The 12,225-nt window shown below is 40.7% G+C and overlaps 1 protein-coding gene across 2 annotated transcripts in view; it reads right to left on the bottom strand.

The window, feature by feature from the left end:
- Window positions 1–712: 712 nt before the first annotated feature.
- SLC12A8 (solute carrier family 12 member 8) overlaps window positions 713–12,225 on the bottom strand; it is a 135,011-nt gene continuing 123,498 nt past the window's right edge. For both annotated transcript variants that reach the window (XM_080825078.1, XM_080825079.1), the window contains 3 exons: window positions 12,057–12,174; window positions 4,849–4,909; window positions 713–1,261 (listed from right to left, as the gene is read on the bottom strand). In XM_080825078.1, the coding sequence (XP_080681204.1) occupies window positions 1,099–1,261; window positions 4,849–4,909; window positions 12,057–12,174 (342 nt within the window). In that variant the 3' untranslated portion in view covers window positions 713–1,098. The remainder of the gene's footprint in view (window positions 1,262–4,848; window positions 4,910–12,056; window positions 12,175–12,225) is intronic.

Below are 12,225 nucleotides of genomic sequence, written 5' to 3'. Positions count from 1 at the left end.
TCCCACCCCTGAGCTAGGTGCTGAACTCACCAGAGGGAAGCTGCTGCCCTTGCCCCCCAGGACGGTGTGCTTGTGATGAATGCCACAATGAGCTCATCAAGGAACCAAAACACGCTTGTCGCCTCACCTGCTCCTACCGTAAAACAGCTGCAAGTGTCCACAGAGCTGGGGCCCACAAAAGCTTCTGAGAACATGAGTCACCATTACGTATCTCACGGTAATTTAACTTTTTAATTAAAAAGACTTTCCCTAAACAATAATAGCTTGCAAACGCATGTGCCCTTTGATCTCGCAATTCCACTTCTGGGAAATTATCCTACGGATAGACTCTACGCTTGTACGTATGTACGATTATTCACTGCAGAACTGATTGTAATAGAGAAACATGGGAAATGATCCAAATGTCATCATTGTGGAACTGATGAAATAAATTATACCACTTTGATACAATGGAAAATAATGAGGAAACTGTATAGGTATTGGTATGGAAATGTCTCCAAGGGGAAAAGCAAGGTGTAGAACACATGTATAATACACTACCTTTTGTGGGTAAAAAGGGAGTAATAGGAATCCACATTCTTTACTTGTATATTCATAAAGAAATGCTGGAAGTATATCTAAGAACAGTGGTTGCCTCTGGGGCCAGGGATGAATGTAGGAGGAACAAGGATGGGAGGGGAAGCTTTCACATAATGATATAGGATTATCCTTTGGGTTTTAGAACCATGTGAGTGTATTATTTATTCAAAAATATAAATAATACAATAAAATTTAAAATAGTCATTTATTGTGGCCTCCAGAGCAAGCAACCTGGTGTGATTCTCTGCATCTGCAAGTCTTGACGTCCGTGTGGGGCTCTTCAAACTGGGTGCATGTTGCGGAGGCCACAGGCCTTCCGGTGGTTCCCCGGGGGAGACGGGTGCTCCAGACCAGACTGCAGATTTCCATCGTCCAAACCAGCAGGGGGAGGACAGGTCTCTGAGATTCTTACTGAGGAGAACCAGCATCATGCAGGTTCTGGGATCTGGATCCATTGCACCCTGGCCAGCGCCAAGGCAGGAGGGTCCTCGGGCTGCCTGCTAATGAGTACTCAGTCCCTCAGTACTGAGACAGCAGCTGTTCCCGACTCACAAGAGAGGAGTGGTGGTAGCGATCCCGAGCGGCGAAGTCCGCATTCTCCTGGGTGAGCTGAGTCATCTCCATGTCAACCCTAGCCAGGGACGGTGCCAAAATTATCTGCTCTTGGGGAGATCTCAAGCTCCTTTGGTGGGAGAAACACAGAGGTGGTCAGAACGAAAGAGCGCTAAGCGGTGGAGCTGGGTCTGCTCTGGGAGAGAGCAGTGCTTCGCACAAGGGGCATTGTGCTTATTATTTTGTACTTATTTAACATGCATTTAAATTAGATAACTGCGGAATACTACACGTGTAATAGTTTATGAACCCAAACTATAAAAAATAAGGATGAAATAAAATAAGGAGAGTGATATTTACCTCTCTTTAGTGGAAACATAAAAAAGTGTACCCACCCAACGGGAGACAACCCACAAGATAACCTTCCACATGGTGTCATGTTGGGGTTCTATGGCTTTTCTTCGCTTTCCTGTCAAATGAAATAATGGAACGGAGAGGCTGGAAAACTGAGAAGAGCAGAAAGAGATGTTTTCTCTTTGATTCGTTGGAAAGAACCTTGAACGAAGAATGATTTCCAGGACTGAGGTTTACAGAGGAAACTGCTACGAGGGGAGCTGCAAAGGCTTTTGACACTAAATTGGCCTGAAGACAAAAAGTACATCCTGATGTGGATTCCAGGGTCACTGAAGTGTCTCCATACAGTTGGAGTTAGAATAAACCGTAAAGAAAAATGTCTGGGAGACAAAAGGAAAGTGCTACAGGCAGAATGCAGTAAGGAAAGAGAGTCACCTTTCTGCCACTCATCAGCCTCATCGCCCCAGGCCGGCTCTTCAATCACCTCCCCTGCCTTATTTTCTCATCTTTCCTGGTCCCCTTCAGTTTCCTCAGTCTGTGGTAGGTCCTTCCCCCCACGCCCAAAGATTTTCTTTATTTATTTGACAGAGAGAGAGAGATCACAAGTAGGCAGAGAGGCAGACAGAGAGAGGGGGAAGCAGGTTCCCCGCTGAGCAGAGAGCCCGATGCCGGGCTCATCCCAGGACCCTGAGATCATGACCTGAGCCAAAGGCAGAGGCTTAACCCGCTGAGCCAGCCAGGCGCCCAAGAAATCCTACCGGAGGCATGGATTACCTCCTCAAAATTTTACTCAGAAAAATCATACACTTTGTGAGTTACTAATGTTCAGTTCTTTAAAGAATATATTTGACAATTATCTTTAAAAGGTAGCAATCTAGTGTTCTAAACTTGTGGAACCTCAGTAGAAAGCTCTAGTTGCCTCTGGCAAAATGTACTGTTATAGAAGTTTAGATCACAGGACTAAGGCTTGAAGCCACTTGCTGATAACATCCCTAAATTAGATAGAGGGAGATTTTTCTGAGAAATGAGGGAACTTCTATAAAGGTTGAAACTGCAAGATGTAAGGTCAAGAGGTAATATTCAGTCAACATACAAGTGTTTTTGCTGATCAATTATTTTTGTTAATGGCTTTTTTTTCCCCCTAAGGTGAAACCATTGTATTCTTCTGAGTTCAGGGAAACACTATGTTTCCCTTTTAGACTAGAATAGCCTGAGAATTCTCACCTGGGCAATTGCTAGTACTTCTGAAAAGAAAACCATCTCAAGGTCAGGCTTCATTTCACATAATTCTGGGAATTGTATATGTAATGGAAGCACCTAGCCAAGTTCCTTTGCCCAAACACATTCTATAATATTATTCTTCGGTTTTGAAAAGCATCTGGGACTATAGTTGGAAGAGGGGGAAACAAACCCTTCAAAACTACCAAACAGCCATTTCTACTTTTAAGTGAATCATCCTTTCTTGGTCCTTTCACCCTCTTGGATGACCACCACAGGACCTCACCCAGGAGGCACGTGAGGCAGCAAGCGTGGTGTTGAGATGGAGCGGAGACCTTCACCACCCACTTCACAAGCCCACAGAACTATGAACAGTGTGTACTGGGTCCCCTTCCAACCAACGCACTATCCTTCTCTAAGAATAATCTCCTCCAAAGACATCGTTTTTTTTCCTAAGTAGTACTGCAGTGACCTCAGAGGTGAAATTCCTGGAATTCAAGTGTGACTTAAGGAGGAGTGACCTCCCAGGGTCACTTATAGGCTTTAAAACCAGAAACATGCCTAAAAATATTCCTGTGAATCAGGTAGGGCCAAGTACTCTCAGCCACACACCTCTTGCAGCTCGATTCTTGCAGCTTCTACACAGAACCTGTGTTCACTCAGCCTCTACTTTCCCTCAGGATGAGGCGGTAGGGGAGAGAGATCAAGTCACTCAACCTGGTGCCCCAGACTGGAAGAGAGGCCGGTGGGGGGGAGGGGGAGGGGCAACCCGCCCCCTCCTATCGCTGCACAAAGGACAACAGCCATCTTCCTGGCAGAGGACAGGGGTTCTCCCCACCACACCAGCTCCTCCCAGTCCTCTCCCTGGTGGTTCCCAGAGCCCTGCTCCTTTTGGTTCATCATCCTAGGCTCTAGCACCAACGTTTCCTTTCTTCTGTCGACTTGAACAGACTAGAGGGCTTACAAAGGTTGTCTTTAAAAGGATCTTAGGAGGGAGGAATGGGGAGTTACTGTTTAGTCAGTATAGACTTTCTGTTTTGCAAGTTGGAGAGTTCTGGAGATGGATGGTGGTGATGGTTGCACAATGGTATGAATGAACTTAATGCCACTGAACCATACACTTAAAAATGGTTAAGATGGGGGGCACTGGGTGCCTCAGTTAAGCATCTGACTCTTGATCTCAGCTCAGGTCTTGATCTCAGGGTCGTGAGTTCAAGCCCAGCGTGGAGCCTACTTTAAAAAAAAAAATGGTTTAAGATGATAAGGTCTATGACATGTCTGTTTTACCACAATTTTAAAAAATGGAAAGAAAAAAAAAGGATTCTGAATTTACATGTGGGATCAATGGGAAAGGCTCCGATCATCCATTAGCAACGTCAGGGCACAGAAGGTGGCAATATTGGTAAGGGCAACCCAGACATCTCTAGTTTCAGAAACAAATGAACAAAATGAAACCAAATGAACACTTGGTTGGGTCCTGCCTGGATTTTCCCAGCCCGCAGCCCTGGTTCCTCACTGGTATTGAAAGGGGAGGGAAGTGATTTTCCAGAGTCCTGAGGCCTTCAAAGTTGAGGAAGCATTGTACCGGAAGGGTGGAGGAGGAACAGGAAAGAGATGAGGGCACTCCTGAAATCGTACCTTCTCCATGAGGCCTCCTCCTGCTTCTCCCTTTCCCTGTGTATTTGAACATGGAGGGGCCACAGAAATCCTCTAGAATCTCTGCTATGTTTCTGTACTTGACCTCTGCTTATTCACCAATACAATCACATCAACCACCCCTGATTTGAGATGGCAGAAGGGATGGCCTTGAGGCCTTAATCTTGTGTAAGATAGTGTATTGAAGCTGCTGTGTCTTAGACTGGGAACTTGCTGACTCAGCACACAGCAATCTGATTCTAGATAAACCTTCTGTTCATGCTTCCTGAGGGTATGAAGGCAAGACTTGAGCCAGAGGAAGCTTCCGCTGAGCTGAGATGGGGGTGGGGGGGGGGCTGGGGAGGGGAGGTTGGGGTGGCTGGGTGGTGGAAGGCAAGGAGGAACAGAGTCTGAGCATCGTTGAGGTTGTCAGATGTCTGGTTCCCACACATAGTTCACTTAAACCCAGCCAGGGACGGGACACCCCGAATACCTCCCATTAGCACAGACCTGCAGGAGAGGGTCACAAGGGACTTCATCCACCTGCAGAAGCTGAAGCTGGAAGCTGATCCTGCAGGGAAAACATAGACATAAGTTTGAATAAAGGCTCTACATCCAGAAGCCAAGTTTTTTGGTTGTTGTTTTGCTCTTTATTTGACAGACAGCGATCACAAGTAGGCAGAGAAGCAGGCAGAGAGTGACGGAGAAGCAGGCTCCCCGCGGAGCAGAGAGCCCGATGCGGAACTCCATCCCAGGACCCTGGGATCATGACCTGAGCCAAGGGCCGAGGCTTTAACCCACTGAGCCACCCAGCCCCCCCCAGAAGCCCAGTTTTAATAGTGTGAACATACACTCCCCGACACACACACAGAATTAGCACAAAATCTTTCTTTCCTTTTTCAGTTTAACCAAACCTCATTTATTGTAAGACTCTGACAGCAACCTACTAAGGACTTTGTTCCCATATATAGTGTTCAAAAATTTCTTGCAAAAATTTCTAAAATCCAAAACTCCCAAGAAAGAAACTAAAGACAGTGCTACAGAGGAAAAAGCAGAGGATTTGCCAACTTCAGTCTTAGGAATCTAAAATTTTCTGATAATTTTTTTTCTGTTAGATTCAAATTGATAATATGTTAAATACATGCTATAAAATCCCCTACTAGACCATTCACCCTTTAAGCATAGAAAGGACGTCTTTTTCATCTTGGAACCTCACAGTACAACACCCACAGGATCTGGCTCCCCGGACGTTAAGTGAATCACTTAGCTCAGTATACAGCCACGTCAGAGCTGAAGCTCGAAGTGAGATTACTGTGATACTGGCCAAGTATCCTGACATCAGACACACTGATTCGTATAGAATTTATCATCTGTTTTTTTTTTTTTAATCCACCCCTCCTTTAATGTGGGTTTTTAAAAAATAATCTCATATAATAAATTAGATGTAACTTCAGGAAATCAAATCAAATGTAGTTTCAGAAAATGCTTCTCCAAATTTTGTATCTGTCTTTCTGTCGATCTAAATGGCTGGTTAAAACTGGTTGATAAGATAGTATTTAGTATATAATCAGGACATTAGCATTATGGGATATAGAAACCAACCAATCTGGAGCCCTCACCGCCAATCACCTTCTTTGTTAAACTCCCATACACCAAGCCAATACTCCCCTGCCCTGAATCATCCCAGGGCCAGGTACTGGATAGCTGGTGACCACTCTTATACCCCAGAGCCCACCAAAATTATTCAAACTATCCAATCCTAAACGTGTTCAGCTACCTCCCTGCCTTGCCCATCCCTTCCCATTAAAACTCCAGTAATGGCTCTGGGTCAAGTTCTCCTCTCTTCTTGACCAACCCCGCTCCTTCCCCTTTTGGCCCTGAGTTGTTGCCCTGCCTCCTGTTTCTAGGGATCTGTCAGTATAAACTTCTTCCTTTGTGACTATCATTCTTCTGTGTGTGTATCTTACCATTTCTGTGCCTGTGTTTAATCTTACTAATTAAAACAAATTAGTACATTTTTAGAACAAACTACATGTATTTAAAGTGTAAAATTTGGAAAGTGTTGACCCATGTATGTACTGTAAAACCATCACCACAAACAAGATAATGAACATATCTATCACCTCCAATAGCTTCTTCAAGCTGCTTCATAAGACCTCCCTCCCATGCATCCCCCCACCCACAAAACCCATCCAAAGGCAACCACAGATCTGTGGTCATTACAGATTAGTTTGCATTTTCAGTAATTATATATATGTAAAAGAGTATACTATATACCTTTTTGTCTGGTTTATATATAAATTATATATATATTAATTATACACATATGAAATACTATACTATGTATTCTTTCAGTCTGGTTTCTTTGACTCAGCATCTCTATCTTGAGATTCATTCATGTCACTGCATGGATCAATAGTCCATACTTTTTTTTTTTTTTAAGATTTTATTTATTTATTTTCCAGGGAGATAGAGAGACAGAACACAAGAGGGTGAGCAGCAGGCAGAAGGAAAAGAAGGCAGAGGGAAAGAAGCAGCCTCCCCACTGAGCAAGGAGCCTGACAAGGGACTACACCCAGGACCCTGGGACCATGACCGGAGCCAAAGGCAGACACTTAACAACTGAGCCACCCAGGCAAGCCTCAACGCCTATTCTTAAAAAAAAGTTCATCCTTCGTATTGCTGAGTAGTATGGCTATGCTACAATTCATTTATAGAGTCACCCCTTGGTGGACATTTGAATTGTTTCCAGTTTGGGGCTACTTACAAATTAAGCTGCTCTGAATATTCATGTGCATTTTTTTTTTAATAAAGATTTTATTTCTTTATTTGACAGACATAGATCACAAGTAGGCAGAGAGGCAGGCAGAGAGAGAGGGGGGAGGAAGCAGGCTCCCCGCTGAGCAGAGAGCCCGATGCGGGGCTCGATCCCAGGACCCTGGGATCGTGACCTGAGCCGAAGGCAGAGGCTTTAACCCACTGAGCCACCCAGGCGCCCCCATGTGCATTTTTTTTAATGGCCATGTGCTTTCATTTCACTTGGGTAAATAACTAAGACCCCATAGCTAGTTCACATAGCAGGTGTATGTTTAACTTTACTTACCTACTTACTTATTTATTTACTTACCTATCAATTTATTTATTAAATTTTAAGTCTAATATTGCTAACATACAGTGTTATATTAGTTTCAGGTGTACATTATAGCGATTCAACAATTCCCTACATCACTGGGAGCTCATCACCAGTTCACTCCTTCATCCCCGTCACCTATTTTACCCATCACCCCACCCATCTCCCCTGTTTAACTTGTTAATAAACTGCCGTGCTGTTTTACAAAGTGATTATATCATTTATATTCCCACCAGCAGGATACAATAGTTCTAGTTGCTCCATATCTTCAATGACAGGTGGCATGGTCAGTACTTTTTTTTTTTTAATCTTCAGTATTTTTAATTTTAGTCATATTAATAGGTGTATAGTAGTATGTTGGGGTTTTAATTGCATTTCTTAATGAACATTCATGTTGTGCATCTTTTCATGTGCTTATTTGCCATCCATTAATGTTCTTTGATGAAATTCATTTAAAATCTTTGCCTGTTTTTGATGTCATTTCCTTATTATTGAGTTTTGAGAGTTTTTATGTATTCTAGATACAAATCCTTTATTGGATATGTGAATTGCTAATATTTTCCCACAGTCTATGGCTTGCCTTTGCATTTCTTTTTTTTTTTTTTTAAGATTTTATTTATTTATTTGACACAGAGAGAAAAAGCACAAAGAGGGGGAGTGGGAAAAGAAGAAGCAAAAGGGACTTGATCCCAGGACCCTGGGATTATGACCTGAGTTGAAAGCAGATGCTTAACCAACTAAGCCACCCAGGTGCCCCAAACTTTGCATTTCTTTACTAGTGTGTTTGGAAGATCAGAGTTCTTAATTTTGATGAAGTCCAATTTATCAACTATTTTCCTGCATTGAGTGTTGTATCTAAGAAATCTGCCTCATTCAGATACAGTTTCTCATATTTTATTTTAGAAATTTTATAATTTTAGGTTTCACATTTAATTCTATGATCTATTTTGAGTTACTTTTATAGTGTATGGTGTATGCAATTGCAGCTTATTTTTTGAATATGGATTTCCAATTTTTCTAGCATCATATGCTAAAAAGACTTTCCTTCCACTGAATTGTCTTTGTACTGTTTCTTAGACTTCCTGTTTTGGCCACTGATTTGTCTATCTTGATGCCAATACCATGCTATCTCAATTGCTTTAGCTTATAATCAGTCTTGAAATCAGGTAATGTAAGTTCAACTCTGTTCTTTTACAAAGCTGTCTGGACTACTATAGGGTTTTTTGCATTTCCATGTAAATATTTTGGAATCTGCTTGCCAGTTGCTCCACAAAAGGCAGCTGAGATTTTGACTGGGATTGTGTCGAATCCATAGAACAATCTGGGGAGAACTGACATTAAGAATATTGAGTCTTCCAATTAAAAAATACAGTACATCTCTTCATTTATTTCTTTAATTTCCTCTCTAATTTCTTCTCAGAAATGTTTGTAGTTTTTCTCTTGTAGTTTGTGAATATTACACTAATTAATTTAGAATGTTAAACCAACCTTGAATTCTGGGCACATCCATTTTGTTATGATGTATTATCCTTTTTATACATCTTTATATTCAACTTGTTAAAATTTTGTTAGGACTTTTTGCATCTACGTTCATGAGGGATATTGGTGTAGAGCTTTCCAAAGAGTTTCTATAGAATTAATATTCTTCTTTCCTTAAATATCTGGCACTTTGCATTAGTGAAACCATCTGGGCCTAGAGTTTTCTCTGTGGGCAAGTTTTATTTATTTTTATTTAATCATTTATTTTAAAGATTTTATTTATTTATTTGACAGAGAGAGAGAAGACGCTCAAGCAGGCAGAGGGGCAGGCAGAGGGAGAGGGAGAAGCAGCTCCACACTGATCAGAGAGCCTGACCTGGGGCTCAATCCCAGGATCCTGGGGTCGTGACCTAAGCTGAAGTCTTAATCCATGGAGTCACCCAGGTGCCCCTGTGGGCAGGTTTTCAGTGACAAGGTATACAGATTACCTAAATAGTCCTATACTCTAGAGTGAGCCTTGATATTTCCATCTTTCAAGGAATTTGTCCAGTTTATCTCAGTTGCCAAATTTATTGGCATATAGCTGTTTATAATATTTCTTTGTTTTACTTTGAAGACCTGTAGATGCTAGTAATATCATCTCTCCCACTCCTGATATTGGTAGTTTTGTGCTTTCTCTCCTTTTATACTGATCAGTCTAGCTGGAGGTTTGTCAATTTTATTGATCTCGCATAACCAGATTGTTGTCTCATTGCATTCTCTCTATATAAAATTTTTATTGATTTCTATTTTGATCTTTATTTTTTCCTTTTTTATTTTTTTTAAAGATTTTATTTATTTATTTGACAGAGAGAGATCACAAGTAGGCAGAGAGGCAAGCAAAGAGAGAGGAGGAAGCAGGCTCCCCACCGACGGAGAGCCCGATGCAGGACCCGATCCCAGGACCCTGAGATCATGACCTGAGCTGAAAGCAGAGGCTTAACCCACTGAGCCACCCAGGCACCCCTCCTTTTTTATTCTTATTTGGGTTTAATCTGCTCTTCCTTAGTCTCTTAAGTTGGAAATTGGGGTCATTGATTTCAGAAATTTCTTCTTTTCTCTCTTTTTTTTTTTTTTTAAAATTTTCAGTAGTTAACACACTGTGCAATATTGGTTTCTAATATATAATATAATAATATATACATATATCTTTTCTAATATATGCATTCGATGTGTATAAATTTCCTTCTAACAACGGAATTAGCTCCATCCCGTAATTTTTGAAATGTTACATTTTCATTTTTGTTCCGTTCAAAATACTTTGTAATTTCACTCATTATATTTTCTTTGGGCCATCAGTTATTTAGTTTCTTGAGTTTATTTAGAATTCTTAGTCATTTAGTGTTCTTTAGTTTCTAAACATTTTGATAACTGGTTTATCATTCTATTACTTATTTCTAATTTACCTTCCCCTTAGTCAAAGAACATACTGTGTTCTTGAATTTGCTTGAATGCTTTTAAATTTATTTAATCTTTTAAAAAACTTTTAACAATTGGGGCTCCTGGGTGGCTTGAGTGGTTGGGTGACAGCCTTCGGCTCAGGTCATGATCCCAGAGTTCAGGCATCCAGTCCTGCATTGGGCTCCCAGCTCAGTAGGGAGTCTGCTTCTCCCTCTGACCCTCTCCCCTCTCATTCTCTCATGTTCTCTCTTACTCTTACTCTCTCTCAAATACATTTTTAAAAAACTTAAAAAATTTATTAAGCATTTTTAACTCCTAGACTATGGTCTATCCTGGTAAATGTTTCATGTATACTTTTTTAAAAAACTTTATTTATTTATTTATTTGACAGTGACCACAAGTAGGCAGAGATGCAGGCAGAGAGAGAGAAGGAAGCAGGCTCCCCACTGTGCAGAGAGCCAGATGTGGGGCTCGATCCCAGGACCCAGGATCATGACCTGAGCCAAAAGCAGAGGCTTTAACCCACTGAGCCACCCAGGCACTGCTGTTTCATGTATACTTGAAAGGAATGTATATTCTGTTATTGTTGGGTGGAATACTCTATGAATGTCAGTTTGGCCAGGTTTGTTGACAATGTTCTTCAAAAGCCTCTAAAGCCTTATGATGTTATGCCTACTTATTTCAGCAATTATTGAGAGAGAGGTATTGGAATCTTGACTATAATTATGAACTTTTCTATGTCTTTTGAAGTTCTGTCAGGTTTTACATCGTGTTATTAAATTATTATTTACATCATGTTATCTAAGTGCGTAAGTCTTAAGGTTTGTTTTGTCCTCTTGATGAATTTTTCCCTTTACTTTTCTGAAATGACCCTCTTTATCTCTGGCAATATTCTGTTCTCTGAAATCTATTTTGTCTGGTATTAATACAATTACTTCAGTTTTGTTCTGATTCATGTTATCATGGTATTATCTTTTCTCTCCCTTTTGCTCTTAATATATTTTGGCCTTTCTATTTAAAGTAGATTTCTTGTAGGCAGCATATAGTTGGATCATGATTTTTTTATTCAATCTGACAATCTCAGGGTTTAACCATTTAACTGGGAATGTTTAGACCATTTATATTTAGTGTGCTTATTCATATGGCAAGGTTTATATAAACCACCTTGCTATTTGTTTTTTGTTTGTCTCATATGTCCTTTATTATCATTTTCTTTTTTCCTGCTTTATTTCAATTTGAGTACTTTGTAAATTCAATTTTATCTTCTTTATTGACTTTTTAGCTGTACTTCTTTGTTGTATTTTAATGGTTGCTTTAGGGTTGTAGTATACCTTTTTAAGTTATTACGGTCTACCTTTAAGTGATATTATAGTATTTCACGTTAGTATCAGAAAGCTGAAACAGCATATTTCCATTTCTTCCTTCCAACAATAAAATTGTTAACAATTTTATTGCCATATGTCTTCTGGCAACCAACAAGTTGTTATTATTTTTTATTTGTTACCATTTGTGTGCACATTATATTTTTCCTCCTAGACTATAAGCTACTTGAAAATGAGATTGAGAGCTGAGTCAGTGTTGGCATTTAACAGGTGCTCAAAATACATTTTTTTCAATGAATGCTCAAAGAGAAGAAGGGAGATGGTAGCAAAAAGGCTCTTCTGCTTACCAAGGTGAAGCCCTGGACTGGCCCGACCAATGTAGAAATACACAACAGCAGCAACACCCATGTTAATGAGGGTGTAGACCCACTGGATCACAAACATGATAAAAAGAGACACAAAAGCCTGTGGAAACAAAGTAGGAAGGGCAAATCATCTAACGGTTTATCATATGGT

The sequence above is a fragment of the Martes martes genome (assembly GCF_963455335.1).
Source record: "Martes martes genome assembly, chromosome: 1".
In the NCBI taxonomy this organism is placed as follows: domain Eukaryota; kingdom Metazoa; phylum Chordata; class Mammalia; order Carnivora; family Mustelidae; genus Martes; species Martes martes.
This window is presented reverse-complemented; position numbering and strand designations above follow the sequence as displayed.